General features: G+C 44.4%; 2 protein-coding genes across 3 annotated transcripts in view; one reads left to right on the top strand and one right to left on the bottom strand.

The window, feature by feature from the left end:
• Positions 1–2,397, top strand: part of LOC139366896 (rho guanine nucleotide exchange factor 4-like) — a 78,233-nt gene extending 75,836 nt beyond the window's left edge. For both annotated transcript variants that reach the window (XM_071104638.1, XM_071104639.1), the window contains one exon: positions 1,687–2,397. In XM_071104638.1, coding sequence (XP_070960739.1) covers positions 1,687–1,844 — 158 coding nt within the window. In that variant the 3' untranslated portion in view covers positions 1,845–2,397. The remainder of the gene's footprint in view (positions 1–1,686) is intronic.
• A 6,767-nt stretch (positions 2,398–9,164) lies between these two features.
• LOC139366895 (myelin-associated neurite-outgrowth inhibitor-like) lies at positions 9,165–17,545 on the bottom strand. Its single transcript, XM_071104637.1, has 7 exons — positions 17,384–17,545; positions 15,431–15,525; positions 15,195–15,281; positions 13,750–13,892; positions 11,907–12,093; positions 11,657–11,778; positions 9,165–10,795 (listed from the first exon to the last, which is right to left on the bottom strand). The coding sequence occupies exons 2-6, from the start codon at positions 15,504–15,506 to the stop codon at positions 11,669–11,671; spliced, it is 603 nt and encodes a 200-aa protein (XP_070960738.1). The 5' UTR covers positions 15,507–15,525; positions 17,384–17,545; the 3' UTR covers positions 9,165–10,795; positions 11,657–11,668.
• Positions 17,546–18,016: the final 471 nt, after the last annotated feature.

Genomic DNA, 18,016 nt, shown 5'->3' with positions numbered 1-18,016 from the left:
TCTCATGAGGACCCCCACTGGAAAGGAAGTCCCAGAGTTACCTCTGCTGCAGAGGATAAGTTAATTAGAGTTAACTGCCCCTCAGATTGCAGCTCAAATAAATGCTTCTCTGAGTTAAAGTAACAGACATCTCAACATCAACTGTTCAGAGGGGACTGTGTGAATCAGGCCTTCATGGTCGAATTGCTGCAAAGAAAATACTACTAAAGGACACCAATATTAAGAAGAGACTTGCTTAGGCCAAGAAACACAAGCAATGGACATTAGACCAGTGGAAATCTGTCTTTTGGTCTGATGAGTCCAAATTTTAGATTTTTGGTTCCAATCGCCGTGTCTTTGTGAGATGCAGAGTAGGTAAATGCATATGTGGTTTCCACCGTGAAGCATGGAGGAGGAGGTGTGATGTGTGGGGGTGCTTTGCTGGTGACACTGTCTGTGATTTATTTAGAATTCAATGCACACGTAACCAGCATGGCTACCACAACATTCTGCAGTGATACACCATCCCATCTGGTTTGCTCTTAGTGGGACTATCATGTGTTTTTCAACAGGACAATGACCCAACACAACTCCAGGCTGTATAAGAGCTATTTGACCAAGAAGGAAAGTGATGGAGTGCTGCATCAGATGACCTGACCTCCACAATAACCTGACCTCAACCCAATTGAGATGATTTGGGATGAGTTGCACCGCAGAGTGAAGGAAAAACAGCCAACAAATGCTCAGCATATATGGAAACTCCTTCAAGACTGTTAGAAAATAATTCCAGATTAAGCTGGTTGAGAGAATGCCAAGAGTGTGAAAAGCTGTCATCAAGGCAAAGGGTGGCTACTTTGAAGAACATAAAATATATTTTGATTTGTTTAACACTTTTTTGGTTACTACATATGTGTTATTTCTTCACTATTATTCTACAATGGAGAAAATAGTAACAATAAAGAAAACCCTTTGAATGAGTCTGTGTGTGACTGGTACTGTAGGTCAACATTGAAATGGTATTTTGATAATTCATTAGAATGCCCATTAGCTGTTGTGAAAGCAGCAGCTACTCTTCCTGGGGTCCACACAGAACATGACTCATGACATAATATAGAACAGCTCAAGGACTGAACTGCAAACAAACACTGTACTGTGCATTAAAAAACCCTAGTCTCTCGTTACAGCCTTGACATTAACATGTTGAAAATTAAGTCTCTGATTTAGTTCTGGGTGCTGAGATTACTAACCCCCCTCTGTTCTCCTCTCCCCAGCAGTGACCCTTAGATTACTACCCCCCCCCCCCCTGTTCTCCTCTCCCCAGCAGTGACCCTTAGATTACTAACCCCCCCCCCCAGCAGTGACCCTTAGATTACTACCCCCCCTCTGTTCTCCTCTCCCCAGCGGTGACCCTTAGATTACTAACCCTCCCCCAGCAGTGACCCTTAGATTACTGACCCCCCCACTGTTCTCCTCTCCCCAGCGGTGACCCTTAGATTACTACCCCCCCCCCCCCCCCCAGCAGTGACCCTTAGATTACTAACCCCCCCTCTGTTCTCCTCTCCCCAGCAGTGACCCTTAGATTACTAACCCCCCCTCTGTTCTCCTCTCCCCAGCAGTGACCCTTAGATTACTAACTTCCCCTCTGTTCTCCTCTCCCCAGCAGTGACCCTTAGATTACTAACTTCCCCTCTGTTCTCCTCTCCCCAGCGATGACTCGGCCCTATTGTGACTTCCTGCTCCGTCAGAAGCAGCCATCTCTGCCCAGCAGGGTTCCCCAGCAGCAGGTCTTCATGCTGGCTGAGCCCAAACGAAAGGCAACCACCTTCTGGCAAAACATCGGCAGACTGACGCCTTTCAAGAAGTGAACCGCCAAAGGAGAGGAGAGCTCTCCGCTCGTGCCTGAACTTAACTTTTTATGCCAGATGCTCGTTTTTTTATTATATATATATATATATATATATATATATATTATATACATAATCCTATCCTAATTGATATACTGATATCGTGAAAGATTATTACAATGATATTTTTTTCTTTGAGAAAGCACTTTATAGGTTGGTTACAATTAGACTTGGGAATGGTTCTTCCGGACATTGTGTGTATATATACACGTTGGGAGACCGTCACGAGGACTATTATACCTGCTACTGCAACCAACAACCGATTGGTTCCACTACTGCTGCGTGATCATGTGACTGACTGCCTGTGAGGCTCCTCTTTATGAAAGACGTTGACTGGCGACAGCAAAATGTGACATTTTTACCGCCCCCCCATTGTTTTTGTTTTCCGACTAAATGCCAACTGTTCACAATGCCAGAAACATGTTACTTTTGCATTTAAGTTTCTTTCTGGAACAAAAAAAAAAGGTGAAACATTGTGATAAAGGTTTATTGTACTTCTCTCTGTACAAAAAAACTATGTTTTCCTGGTTTATTTTAATTATTTAATAAGAGTCGATAGTTCACACGCCTAACCTTTGAACTTTCACAAACTCGGTCCTCTGGACCCCAAGGGGTGCACATTTTGTTTTTTTGCCCCTAACACTACACATCTGATTGAAATGGTCAAAGCTTGATGATTATCTGAATCAGTGGTGTAGTGCTAGGGGGAACAAAAACTAAACATGTACCCCTTGAGGACTGAGTTTGGGATCCCTGCCTTACCCTGTGCGTCATTAACTTCTTTATGGAAGTGCCATCTGAAGAGTGTACGGATGCTTTGAAACACACAGTATGAAGAGTACTGTTTTACCTTTATAAACCCCTACATTTACATTCATTTAGCAACACATTTTCGGATTCTACAGGTACGGTATTCTCAAAATGAGGCTGGATTGAAGAGGTGCAGCTGCACTTTTGTTTCCCATTGGAACGCTGTCTGTCTGTGACACCTTCCAGAAGTGTTCATTTACAGGTGAATATTCAGGGTTTCTGGCAAGACAAAGTTGTCTGTTGTGACAAAAAAATACATGCGTGTTCACGCTGATGAGGAGACTACAAGGAGCTTGTATTCCTGTTGATGAGGAGACTACAGGGAACTTGTAATCCTGTTGATGAGGAGACTACAAGGAGCTTGTATTCCTGTTGATGAGGAGACTACAGGGAGCTTGTATTCCTGTTGATGAGGAGACTACAAGGAGCTTGTATTCCTGTTGATGAGGAGACTACAGGGAGCTTGTATTCCTGCTGATGAGGAGACTACAGGGAGCTTGTATTCCTGTTGATGAGGAGACTACAAGGAGCTTGTATTCCTGTTGATGAGGAGACTACAGGGAGCTTGTATTCCTGTTGATGAGGAGACTACAGGGAGCTTGTATTCCTGCTGATGAGGAGACTACAAGGAACTTGTATTCCTGTTGATGAGGAGAATACAGGGAGCTTGTATTCCTGTTGATGAGGAGACTACAGGGAGCTTGTATTCCTGTTGATGAGGAGACTACAGGGAGCTTGTATTCCTGTTGATGAGGAGACTACAGGGAGCTTGTATTCCTGTTGATGAGGAGACTACAGGGAGCTTGTATTCCTGCTGATGAAGAGACTACAGGGAGCTTGTATTCCTGCTGATGAGGAGACTACAGGGAGCTTGTATTCCTGCTGATGAAGAGACTACAGGGAGCTTGTATTCCTGCTGATGAGGAGACTACAGGGAGCTTGTATTCCTGCTGATGAGGAGACTACAGGGAGCTTGTATTCCTGCTGATGAGGAGACTACAGGGAGCTTGTATTCCTGCTGATGAGGAGACTACAGGGAGCTTGTATTCCTGCTGATGAGGAGACTACAGGGAGCTTGTAATCCTGTTGATGAGGAGACTACAGGGAGCTTGTATTCCTGTTGATGAGGAGACTACAAGGAGCTTGTATTCCTGTTGATGAGGAGACTACAGACTCACTTGTATTCCTGCTGATGAAGAGACTACAGGGAGCTTGTATTCCTGCTGATGAGGAGACTACAGGGAGCTTGTATTCCTGCTGATGAGGAGACTACAGGGAGCTTGTATTCCTGCTGATGAGGAGACTACAGGGAGCTTGTATTCCTGCTGATGAGGAGACTACAGGGAGCTTGTATTCCTGCTGATGAGGAGACTACAGGGAGCTTGTATTCCTGCTGATGAGGAGACTACGGGGAGCTTGTATTCCTGCTGATGAAGAGACTACAAGCTCGCTTGTATTCCTGCTGATGAGGAGACTACAGGGAGCTTGTATTCCTGTTGATGAGGAGACTACAGGGAGCTTGTATTCCAGTTGATGAGGAGACTACAGGGAGCTTGTATTCCAGTTGATGAGGAGACTACAGGGAGCTTGTATTCCCGTTGATGAGGAGACTACAGGGAGCTTGTATTCCTGTTGATGAGGAGACTACAGGGGGCTTGTAATCCCGTTGATGAGGAGACTACAGGGAGCTTGTATTCCTGTTGATGAGGAGACTACAGGGAGCTTGTAATCCTGTTGATGAGGAGACTACAGGGAGCTTGTATTCCTGTTGATGAGGAGACTACAGGGAGCTTGTATTCCTGTTGATGAGGAGACTACAGGGAGCTTGTATTCCTGTTGATGAGGAGACTACAGGCTCGCTTGTATTCCTGTTGATGAGGAGACTACAGGGAGCTTGTATTCCTGCTGATGAGGAGACTACAGGGAGCTTGTATTCCTGCTGATGAGGAGACTACAGGGAGCTTGTATTCCTGTTGATGAGGAGACTACAGGGAGCTTGTATTCCTGTTGATGAGGAGACTACAGGGAGCTTGTATTCCTGTTGATGAGGAGACTACAGGGAGCTTGTATTCCTGCTGATGAGGAAACTACAGGGAGCTTGTATTCCTGTTGATGAGTAGACTACAGGGAGCTTGTATTCCTGTTGATGAGGAGACTACAGGGAGCTTGTATTCCTGTTGATGACGAGACTACAGGGAGCTTGTATTCCTGCTGATGAGGAGACTACAGGGAGCTTGTATTCCTGCTGATGAGGAGACTACAGGGAGCTTGTATTCCAGTTGATGAGGAGACTACAGGGAGCTTGTATTCCTGTTGATGAGTAGACTACAGGGAACTTGAAGATTCCAGGGAAATCCACTGTATTCAGAAAGTATTCAGACCCCTTACCTTTTTCCACATTTTGTTACGATATTCTAACATGGATTAAATACATAAACATTCCTATCAATCTACACACAATACCCTATAAAGACGGAGCAAAAACAGGTTTAGATTTTTTTGCAAATATATTAATATATTGGTTGATTGTGGCGGGCCGGGCGCAGTGCACGCTAACCAAGGTTGCCAGGTGCACGGTGTTTACTCCGATATATTGGTGCGGCTGGCTTTCGGGTTGGATGTGCACTGTGTTAAGAAGCAGTGTGGCTTGGTTGGGTTGTGTATCGGAGGACGCATGACTTTCAACCTTCGTTTCTCCCGAGGCCGTATGGGAGTTGTAGCGATGAGACAAGATAGTAACTACTAACAATTGGATACCACGAAAAAGGGGGTAAAAAAAAAAAAAAAAAAAAAAAAAAAAAAAAAAATCCAGAACCTACGAACGGTGGCAAGGAAGTAAACTATAGAGGAACCAGGCTCTGAGGAGTGGCTAGTCCTCTTCTGGTTTTGACGGGTGGAGATCGTAAGAGTACATGGCCATTAAGACCAGATTGTTCTTCAAGATGTTCAAACGTTCATAGATGACCAGCAGGGTCAAATAATAATCACAGAAGGAGCAACTCAAGATTAAATGTAATTTGATTTTTCATAGCTGAGCATTAATAATTTGTTTAGTTGTATGTACTTGTTATTGTACCCCAAATGTGTTCAATTGAGTTGAGGTCAGGAATCTGTGCAGGCCGGTCAATTTCTTCCACACCGATCTCGACAAACGATTTCTGTATGGACCTCGCTTTGTGCACGGGGGAATTGTCATGCTGAAACAGGAAAGGGCCTTCCCCAAACTGTTGCCACAAAGTTGGAAGAAAACAATTGTCTAGGTTGGCATTTTATGCTGTAGCGTTAAGATTTCCCTTCACTGGAACTAAGGGGCCCGAACCATGAAAAACAGCCCCAGACCATTATTCCTCCTCCACCAAACTGTACAGTTGGCACTATGCATTGGGGCAGGTAGAGTGCCATATGGTGAAGCTTGATTCATCACTCAAGAGAACGCGTTTCCACTGCTCCAGAGTCCAATGGCGGCGAGCTTTACACCACTCCAGCCGACGCTCTGTAGTGTTCAACCATGGAAACCCATTTCAGGAAGTTCCAGACGAACGGTTTTTGTGCTGATATTGCTTCTAGAGGCAGTTTGGAACTCGGTAGTGAGTGCTGCAACCGAGGACAGACAATTTTAATGCACTTCAGCACTCGGCGGTCCCGATCTGTGAGCTTTTGTTGCCTACCACTTTGCGGCTGAGCCGTTGTTGCTCCAAGACGTTTCCACATCACAATAACAGCACTTACAATTGCCCGAGGCAGCTCTAGCAGGGCAGAATTTTGAATAAGGTGGCATCCTATGACGGTGCCATGTTGAAAGTCACTGGGCTCTTCAGGAAGGCAATTCTACTGGCAATGTTTGTCTATGGAGATTGCATGGCTGTGTGCTCGATTTTGTACACCTGTCAGCAACGGGTGTGGCTGAAATAGTCGAATCCACTAATTTGAAGGGGTGTCCACATACTTTTGTACTTGAAGTCCCCCACTAATACTTAAATACATGTCATTTTGTCCTTGAAACATTTCATTTAACTACTGTAGAATTTCATTAATTCTTATGGAGGACTAATCCTACAGGGGACTGCCAATATGGCCGACCGGTGGCTTCTAAACCTCTCAATCACTGAGGTATAATAAGAGGTGGAGACTGCGTCCAAGATGTCCGCGGTTATTTTTAAGGTATTCTATTCACGTTCAAATACGCAGATTTATGGACCATCTCTATCCGGGTTGCGTTTGGTTTATACGGACCGACATCAATGTGCACTAACAGTCAGTGCTGCGCACAGGGAGCACCGCGAGCAGAAACGATGTCATCACGTTATCCAAAAACATTGCAGACATCGGATGAATATAAAATGTTAATATCTTCGGCTGAGTGATCATTTTATTTTTTTTAATATGGGGGGGGGGGGGGCTCAGCGACAATAATTAGAAAAAAAATCTATGGATGATAAATCAAGTGTCTTATTAGGAATTTTAAAATTTGACTTCGCTATGTGGCCGTCTATGGAAAGGGTCTTTCTGGTCTGGGGGCGTCAGTTAAACTGCATTACCGAAGGAGTAGGAGCAGTCGAAACCGTGCTTCAAGACCGGAACCCTGGCCCCACCTCGAACCCCATCGCCCATCGCTCGGTGTTATCGTAAAACACCGTATCACCTCGGACCCCATCGCTCGGTGTTATCGTAAAACACCGTATCACCTCGGACCCCATCGCTCGGTGTTATCGTAAAACACCACATCACCTCGGACCCCATCGCTCGGTGTTATCGCAAATCACCACATCACCTCGGACCCCATCGCTCGGTGTTATCGTAAAACACCGTATCACCTCGGACCCCATCGCTCGGTGTTATCGTAAAACACCGTATCACCTCGCACCCCATCGCTCGGTGCTATCGTAAAAAAAAATCTATGGATGATAAATCAAGTGTCTTATTAGGAATTTTAAAATTTGACTTCGCTATGTGGCCGTCTATGGAAAGGGTCTTTCTGGTCTGGGGGCGTCAGTTAAACTGCATTACCGAAGGAGTAGGAGCAGTCGAAACCGTGCTTCAAGACCGGAACCCTGGCCCCACCTCGGACCCCATCGCCCGGTGTTATCGTAAATCACCACATCACCTCGAACCCCATCGCCCGGTGTTATCGTAAATCACCTCGAACCCAATCGCTCAGTGTTATCGTAAATCACCACATCATCTCGAACCCCATCGCTATCATAAATCACCACATCACCTCGGACCCCATCGCTCGGTGTTATCGTAAAACACCGTATCACCTCGGACCCCATCGCTCGGTGTTATCGTAAAACACCGTATCACCTCGGACCCCATCGCTCGGTGTTATCGTAAAACACCACATCACCTCGGACCCCATCGCTCGGTGTTATCGTAAAACACTGTATCACCTCGAACCCCATCGCTCGGTGTTATCGCAAATCACCACATCACCTCGTACCCCATCGCTCGGTGTTATCGTAAAACACCGTATCACCTCGCACCCCATCGCTCGGTGTTATCGTAAAACACCGTATCACCTCGCACCCCATCGCTCGGTGCTATCGTAAAACCCCGTATCACCTCGCACCCCATCGCTCGGTGTTATCGTAAAACACTGTATCACCTCGGACCCCATCGCTCGGTGTTATCGTAAAACACCGTATCACCTCGAACCCCATCGCTCGGTGTTATCACCACATCACCTCGAACCCCATCGCTCGGTGTTATCGTAAATCACCACATCACCTCGTACCCCATCGCTCAGTGTTATCGTAAAACACCACATCATCCTTGGACCCCATCGCTCGGTGTTATCGTAAAACACCGTATCACCTCGCACCCCATCGCTCGGTGTTATCGTAAAACACTGTATCACCTCGAACCCCATCGCTCGGTGTTATCGTAAAACACCGTATCACCTCGGACCCCATCGCTCGGTGTTATCGTAAAACACTGTATCACCTCGGACCCCATCGCTCGGTGTTATCGCAAATCACCGTATCACCTCGGACCCCATCGCTCGGTGTTATCGTAAAACACCGTATCACCTCGAACCCCATCGCTCGGTGTTATCGTAAAACACCGTATCACCTCGCACCCCATCGCTCTGTGTTATCGTAAAACACTGTATCACCTCGAACCCCATCGCTCGGTGTTATCGTAAAACACCGTATCACCTCGCACCCCATCGCTCGGTGTTATCGTAAAACACCGTATCACCTCGAACCCCATCGCTCGGTGTTATCGTAAAACACCATATCACCTCGAACCCCATCGCTCGGTGTTATCGTAAAACACCGTATCACCTCGAACCCCATCGCTCGGTGTTATCGTAAATCACCACATCATCCTTGGACCCCATCGCTCGGTGTTATCGCAAATCACCACATCGCTCGGTGTTATCGTAAATCACCACATCATCCTTGGATCCCCAAAGATGTGCAGGTGACATGATTCAATGAAATGGTTAAATAAAAAACTTCTCACAAATTCTCATAATAGTATTTATTTTGTAGTCTTTCTCGACAACCCAAAAACACATTACAAAACAGATTCAGTAACTGAGGTGACTTAGATTAGATAGAGGAGTGACTCAGACAATGATATAAAATCGGGTGAGTTCTGGTGGAGCCTTGAGGTAACTTGGGAGAGACATCTCACTTCAGTTAAGTACTGGCTTCCTTAAAACTGTGTCTCAAATAAGAATTTAATGTGTCTTCTCTTCCAGTAGTGCTTAGAAAATTATAATACATTGAATAATTTAATAAAAGTCTCAAACCTGTTGAAAATGTCTCAGGTTAGCATTGATTTTAAAACGTTTGTGGCTCTTGGTGTGGTTAAGCCCAAACCAATGACACAAAGGAATCAGTAGACATGTTCAGGTATGATACATACATATAAGCATAAATACATGCAACGGTTTCAGTATTTTCAACCTCTGAAAATAGAATTATACACAATCACTCATTGTCTGCAGGACTGAGTCCAAGTAGTTGTCAATAGAAGACTTTCCTTTGGAGACCAGTAGTAGATCACATGTCACGACAGGTCCGTAATCATTCTGCTGTCATGATGTAGGGGATCTTAGGACAAATGGTCCAATTATCTGTCTGAACTCTGTGTCCACAACATCTCCCAATGGGCAAAGAGTGTGGAGAATGATTTAGTGTTGGAATGGACACAGAGGCACAAAACTCAACAACAACAAAAAAAAATCTAATTTTCCCAAACTACAAAAAAAAAAATAATAATAATAATGGCCCAACAGACAAAATGTCGACACAGCGTCATCTAGGGAAATAATACTCTGCCAGCAACGTTACTAAAAACAAGTCAAATAAAAACCCGCACGGCTTTGAGTAGTAATCCTAACCCTGGAATCGTTAATGGTGAAACAGCCATATCCGTTTGTGATATCACCACTGCAAAACAACCAACGCTGTTGTTCCCCCTCTGACACGAGAAATAGAGGAACACAAAACATACTGTACATAACAGTGGTGGGGGCAGCCAGTGGCACCTCCCCCCCCCCCCTACTGAGGATTCCATCTTTAGGTTTGTTTGTATGAAACTATTCCCCCCCCCCCCCTTTCTTATTTAAGGTTTCAAATTAAGACACGATATCAGTGCTAAAACAGTTGCAGTTCTTATTCTTAGTTCCTTTAGATTCAATCTTTTTGGTGATTTTGCATGTCTCAGGTAGATTGAGCGAGCGTTATTTAGCATACACACACACACGCATTTACCTCGATATGGATCCCAAAAATAAAAACTCATCCAAACTCTCTTTTAACGGCTTAAAATAGTTAACTACACATTTCTAAAGACAGTCCACAAAACACAAGTTTGCATGGAGGAGACTTCCAGTAGCCATCTGACGGAAGATATGCAGCAGAGTGAGCGAAGGATTCTGGGATAGCGTTAAATCCAAACAGGAATAGTCAGGAGTGGGAAGATTCTCTTCATCCCGTTCTGAACAGACCTGTTGATGTATGGTTAGGATTCAGATTCGCATCACGCCTATAAAAAGGAAGGAAGAACAGCTGAAGGGGGTCATAATCATCATCACCAGCTGTAGAACACTGGACAGGAGTGTCGACGCATATCTACCATCTTCTGACCTGAAGAGAAGCAGAGGAAAAGTTGATTAATACACAGTAATACCGATTCGTTGTTTTCCCACACAAAATGTCCATCTATTGACCATTGCCAAATTTTCCCAACATGTTTGACAACGCTTTAAAATGGTAACAAGTAGACCACCCTACCTGGGACAACCCTTTAAAATGGTAACAAGTAGACCACCCTTCCTGTGACAACCCTTTCAAATGGTAACAAGTAGGCCTCCCTTCCTGTGACAACCCTTTAAAATGGTAACAAGTAGGCCTCCCTTCCTGTGACAACCCTTTAAAATGGCAACAAGTAGACCACCCTTCCTGTGACAACCCTTTAAAATGGTAACAAGTAGGCCTCCCTTCCTGTGACAACCCTTTAAAATGGTAACAAGTAGGCCTCCCTTCCTGTGACAACCCTTTAAAATGGTAACAAGTAGACCACCCTTCCTGTGACAACCCTTTAAAATGGTAACAAGTAGGCCTCCCTTCCTGTGACAACCCTTAAATGGTAACAAGTAGACCACCCTTCCTGTGACAACCCTTTAAAATGGTAACAAGTAGGCCTCCCTTCCTGTGACAACCCTTTAAAATGGTAACAAGTAGACCACCCTTCCTGTGACAACCCTTTAAAATGGTAACAAGTAGGCCTCCCTTCCTGTGACAACCCTTTAAAATGGTAACAAGTAGACCACCCTTCCTGTATTTTCCTGCCTGAAAAGTAAAAAAAAAAAAAAAAGTGATTTTATAACTATGAAATGATGACAATTTTCTATGCTCTTGTATGTCCATGTGGTCAGTGTTTGTCCCAGGCAGATTGACCAGAGAGAGCATGAAATGGGTGACACAGAGGACGTATTCACTACTCACAGTGCCATCACTTCACCACTGGGGGGGCACATAGCTGTAGGTGGGCGTGCCTGGGTGTCGGTATGTGGGCATCGCGACTTGGTGGGGGGCGAGGGGATTCGGGGAGTGCGTCAACAATGTTCCTGGAGAAGGGAGGGAGGTGGGAAAGGTCAGAAATTTAGACAAAAGCAAAACCATTTCTTCATCAAAGATTTGTACGCTGTGTAGAGACAGGATAGTATAAAAAAGAGAGGAAAATAATGGAACTCACCAGCTGACATGGCCATAGTGGTCCCTGCTACCATCCCCATGGCAACACCATTGTGGGGGCGAGGCGGGTGGTGCATGGGCGGGGCATACATGGCTGCTGGCATCCCATTGGGCTGGACCACTGTAGTGTGATGTATGACATGGGGCGGGGCTGCGTACAGCGGCTGTGTGTAGTAAGTGCCTTGATGCTTAGAGAGAGAGAGAGAGATCTCACGTCAATACCTCAGAGAGAGAGAGATCTCACGTCAGTACCTCAGAGAGAGAGAGATCTCACGTCAGTACCTCAGAGATCGCACGTCAGTACCTCAGAGAGAGATCTCACGTCAGTACCTCAGAGAGAGATCTCACGTCAGTACCTCAGAGAGAGATCTCACGTCAGTACCTCAGAGAGAGATCTCACGTCAGTACCTCAGAGAGAGATCTCACGTCAGTACCTCAGAGAGAGATCTCACGTCAGTACCTCAGAGCGAGATCTCACGTCAGTACCTCAGAGCGAGATCTCACGTCAGTACCTCAGAGCGAGATCTCACGTCAGTACCTCAGAGCGAGAGAGAGAGATCTCACGTCAGTACCTCAGAGAGAGAGATCTCACGTCAGTACCTCAGAGAGAGAGATCTCACGTCAGTACCTCAGAGTTAGAGATCTCACATCAGTACCTCAGAGAGAGAGATCTCACGTCAGTACCTCAGAGAGAGAGAGAGAGATCTCACGTCAGTACCTCAGAGAGAGAGAGAGAGAGAGAGATCTCACGTCAGTACCTCAGAGAGAGAGAGATCTCACGTCAGTACCTCAGAGAGAGAGAGATCTCACGCCAGCGCCACATTGAGCCAACTACAGCAGCAATATGCAGCAAGCTAATGTGTATGGACCCGATTCAGACCTAGGAAATGTCTGGCTTTCTTAAGCACTTCTCCGTATTTGGTATTCAGACAACTTATTCCGTAGCGTAATGCGCTCAGCAGGAGTGGCTACCTTGCTCGCTCTGAATACATTTACTTTTTAAAATATTCTCAGATCTTGTAGATTATTTAGGGTTAGGAAAGTATTTATGAAACCCTTTGGGCTGGGGGCAGGGACTTGGCCCTTCCGGCGTCTCGGGCGGGTGGGAGTCGAGGGCACCCACTAATGGGAGCGGCCATTCGTATTGTATTGTCTTAATAAAAATGATTATTTAAAGAAATAATGTATATATATTTATGAGAGCCTTTACACAGAGAAGAAAGAAAATGGTGGTTGGATTCATTTGGAAAATTACCACATTCAATTGTTTAACACACGGTAAATTGGAAGATGGAAGTTGGAAGATTAGTGTAGGGAGAATAGTGGGTTATCTTTATTTAACTAGGCAAGTCAGTTAAGAACAAATTCTTATTTTCAATGACGGCCTAGGAACAGTGGGTTAACTGCCTTGTTCAGGGGCAGAACGACAGATTTGTACCTTGTCAGCTCGGGGGTTTTGAACTTGCAACCTTCCGGTTACTAGTCCAACGCTCTAACCACTAGGCTACCCTGCCCTCCTCTATTGCCTGCACTAACCATGGAACTGTGTGATGTCACAGCCAAGTACTGCGCTGGGTTCAAACTGTTATGGCTTGGCATAGGAGAAATGCTGGGATGCTAACAGATTCATGCACAGTTTGGGAAATATCTGGGATCTTTCAATTCGGCTCATGAAACCAACACTTTAACATGTTGCGTTTATATTTTTGTTCAGTACAGTTCTGCAAACACAGCAAATAAGCAAAAAAAGAATAAATAGGTTAAATAGGTTGTACTACTTCCGATGGTAAAGGTTGATTGGATATGTTGCAGCAGTCTGTAGATGAACTAACGGACTGACTGACCTGAGCGTAGGGGTTCTGCTGTGGGTAGGTGCTTCTCACAGGGTATACTGCTCCAGGGTAAGGGTTGGGTGCCGAGGAGTAAGGTGGGACAGCCCCCGTGGCGGGCGAGCAGGACATTTTAAAAGGAGTACCTGGAGCGTAACCTATAAGAGACATGTCAGAGATATCATCTAGGGGAATTACACATTTTAACAGGAACAAAAACATACCATTAACACTTCAGGCCTGGCCTTTTTGTCCCGATGGCTTGTAAAGTGACGGACTATTGTCCGACTCCTTTCTGAATCTGTACAACACAAAAGAGGGACGTTTCAGTCAACGGCAGAATGTGTGTGTAGCTGGAAAAACAAAAGGAGAGGCAGAAACGTTTGGCTGAATTCAATCATCTCTCCTGAGAGCTGTCTGGTTCTCCGTGTTTAGCTAAAGGTGATGAAACCATGGTGTACAGAGTCACAACACAGCGGCTGCTACACTACGTACAAAGACTACGATTCAATTAGACTGATTCAATTCAGGTCAGGATTTAGCCTTCAGTAATGTATTGGGTTGCAACGATCCCATGATCGGCTACACGTTCCTACCCCCTGCCCAAACTGATGCGGTTCAGGTGGGGTGTACTCACTAGGAACCAAACAGAACCAAATGGAACGGAGAGGGACCTACCTGATTTTTGTCCAATGGAACGGAGAGGGACCTACCTGATTTTGTCCAATGGAACGGAGAGGGACCGACCTGATTTTGTCCAATGGAACGGAGAGGGACCTACCTGATTTTGTCCAATGGAACGGAGAGGGACCTACCTGATTTTTGTCCAATGGAACGGAGAGGGACCTACCTGATTTTGTCCAATGGAACGGAGAGGGACCGACCTGATTTTGTCCAATGGAACGGAGAGGGACCTACCTGATTTTTGTCCAATGGAACGGAGAGGGACCTACCTGATTTTTGTCCAATGGAACGGAGAGGGACCTACCTGATTTTGTCCAATGGAACGGAGAGGGACCGACCTGATTTTGTCCAATGGAACGGAGAGGGACCTACCTGATTTTGTCCAATGGAACGGAGAGGGACCTACCTGATTTTTGTCCAATGGAACGGAGAGGGACCTACCTGATTTTGTCCAATGGACACTCAATTTCAACGGTTTGGACTAATAAACCCCCTGGGGGTGTGTTCATTATGGAAAACGTTTAAAAACCAAACAGAAGCAAACAGAGCAGAACATGAGTTTCTATTGGATAAATTCAAGTAGGACCCCGTTTCCTTCCATTTGCCTCCGTTCAAGAAATATTTTGTAACGGAATCTGCGTAATAAATACACCCCTGCTGAGGTTGGGGGATCAATTCCCACAAGAAATCACATACTAAAAATGTATGCACTGACTGTAGAAGGGTCGGCTTAGATGCAGCTCTGTGGGGGGGGGGGGGGGGGGCTGTTACCTTACCTGTGGGGAAGGCTGGGTGGTTGGCTCCAGGGTGGTACATGTTGGGGGCATAGGCAGGGGAGGCTGCATAGCCCACAGGGAATCCAGCTGGGAGGTCATATGTCAAACAAGTGAAGTTCAGAAGCATCAGACAGACATTTAGAGAAGACGCAACACTTATAGAGAGATTTTTTTTTTTATACAACTGTGTGTAAACACTACAGGCTCACAAACTGGTTAAGGGGCTCTCTGCCTACCTGGGTATCCTACTAAATGTCCCTTTTGATTGGCATAGGGGACTCCTGTTGGTGCAGGGCAGTACACTGGGTTCATAATGCACACTGTTCAGATACTGCAACAACCAAGACAAGAAGCAAACATTATATTGTTATGTTAATGTTAGATACAAAATCTGATATGTTCTTCATTAAAAAACAGTTTTGGGAAAAAGTACTCAATTGTCATACTTGAGTAAAAGTAAAGATACCTTAATAGAAAATGACTCAAGTAAAAGTGAAAGTCACCCAGTAAAATACTACTTGAGTAAAAGTCTTTGGTTTTAAATATACTTAAGTATCAAAAGTAAATATCATTACTAAAATATACTTAAGTATCAAATGTATAAATCTTTTCAAATTCCTTATATAAAGAAAACCATGTGTTTAGTAAGTCCACTAGAACATAGGGATGGCAAGGGATATTTTCTTGATAAGTGTGTGAATTAGACAATTTTCCTGTCCTGTAAAGCATTCAAAATGTAATGAGCATTTCACTACACCCGCAATAACATCTGCTAAATATATGTGTATGTGAACAATAACATCTGCTAACTATATGTGTATGTGAACAATAACATTTGATTTGAATACTTTTGGGTATCAGGGAAAATGTATGGAGTAAAAAGTACATTATTGTCTTTAGGAATGTAGCGAAGTAAAATTAGTCAAACATATAGATAGTAAAGCAAAGTACAGATACCCCAGAAAACTACTTAAGTAGTACTTTCAAGTAATTTTACTGAAGTACTTTACACCACTGTTAAAAACAAAAACGTGGCTATAGTAAATGTCATACTGGTTGCTGTCACACAGCATCGCATCCTCCTCCACAAGCAATACGTTATGTCATATGACTCTCGATCTGAATCATTATAGCTTCACAAACAAAACTATGTAAAGAAGGTAGCTAGCTAGCAAACCAGTTAAACTAGCCGCAATAGCTAACTATAGTACAGTGCATTCGGAAAGTATTCAGACCCCTTCACTGTTTACACATTTTGTTACGTTACAACCTTATTCTAAAATGGACACACACACAACAAAATGCCCCTCATCAATCTACATGTAACAGTATAATAACGCACAACAGCCCATAATGGCAAAGCAAAAACAGTTTAGACATGTTTGCAAATGGATAAAAAATATAATATATATAATAAAAAAACTGAAATATCACATTTAAATTTCACCCCCCCACCCCCTCCCCCCTAAGCTAAGCTAAGTAACGAAGTCTTCAAATTTTGAGTGTACATATAATGTTCCAAGCATCCTGACCTGTGATTTTTATTAAAACAAATTCCACCCTGGTCACAGAACTAAGTCATGTCAAAATACGTAGAATTGCAGTAAATTACCTTCAAAACAGTAACCCCCCTGGGGGGGTTGTGCTAGGGGGCACACACATAGTAAATGTCACCCCAAACCCTCTTCAAAAGTTGGCAGCCCTGAGCAGCTAGCTAGTATATACACAGATGAATGTTTTTCATAAATCATAATTAGCCATCATGAGGCACCCTTTTCACTTGACACATTTAGAGTATGGGACCCCTGGTCGCAGTAATGGACGTGTATCGATTAACGAACAGCTACAGTAGTGAACCATAGGGCAGCCTAGGTAGAATTCAACACATTACGGTACCGATCTGTTAACACTGACATTATTCCTGTGCTTCTGTGCTGACAAATCCCTATGGAGAGTTTAATTATGGAAACTAACTCATGTGCGTTTATTAATGGGCGATGCGGTAGTTCCACAACAACAAGGGCCGCGGGGTGGCATTGCGTTGGGGCTTCAGTCGCATCTCTCTCCTTGTAGTTAATGCTGGCTGTCCCATTCACCCTTCAACCACCTCTTCATATTGTCAATCTTGGCAAATGGTTTAACAATAGATACCAATTGTAATATTAGGAATAGTTGTCAACGTTACTTACGGTTGTAATTTCTCAGTTTCCGAATGCTGTTCTTTAGGCTCAGATGTTCACTTTTGGTTATTGTATTTTTGTTCTCACTGGCTCTGGTTGACGCTGCTGTTTTCTGCTTGGCTCTCACTGCGCACAAACATTCCTCCAGCAACCGACGTCACTTCCGAGTACATCGAGTCTCCTTTGTGCCCATGTCACATGATGTCGTACTGCAATAAAAGGTGACTTTCACTTTGCCGTCTCTGGGCAATGATTCTGGGACAGCATATGTATAACATGGTATACGCTATTATATCATTTATGTAATAGAGTACAGATACTGATGCATAAGCATCATCTGTCATAAATAATAGCTATGGGGGTGTCTCAATGCATTAGGAATGTATAGAATATATTATTGTGGAACTTCTGTCGGTGTTGGATCGTGTTGGCATTGCTCAACAATACGTTGTTCCTAAAAAAAATAACTGCAATCAAATCTGAAATAGGCGTTCTTACATTCATCTATTTTCTATCTGTCAATTACATTTTACAACCATCCCAATAATGGAAGTTGACCCTGTACACAGATCTAGGATCAGGAAACCATACTTCAATCTTCAGTTTGGACCTTAGGCTGGCTGGGGGGGGTAAAAATCCATT

The sequence above is a fragment of the Oncorhynchus clarkii genome, chromosome 15 (genome assembly GCF_045791955.1).
Source record: "Oncorhynchus clarkii lewisi isolate Uvic-CL-2024 chromosome 15, UVic_Ocla_1.0, whole genome shotgun sequence".
NCBI lineage: Eukaryota > Metazoa > Chordata > Actinopteri > Salmoniformes > Salmonidae > Oncorhynchus > Oncorhynchus clarkii.
This window is presented reverse-complemented; position numbering and strand designations above follow the sequence as displayed.

Bases quoted from the DNA above. Each gene is read 5' to 3' on its own strand.
- LOC139366895 (XM_071104637.1), bottom strand. From the start codon at position 15,506: ATGAACCCAGTGTACTGCCCTGCACCAACAGGAGTCCCCTATGCCAAT. The intron at 15,282-15,430 runs GTAGGCAGAGAG...ATGACCTCCCAG, and splicing joins ACATTTAGTAGGATACCCAG to CTGGATTCCCTGTGGGCTAT. The intron at 13,893-15,194 runs GTAAGGTAACAG...TGTCTCTTATAG, and splicing joins CCACCCAGCCTTCCCCACAG to GTTACGCTCCAGGTACTCCT.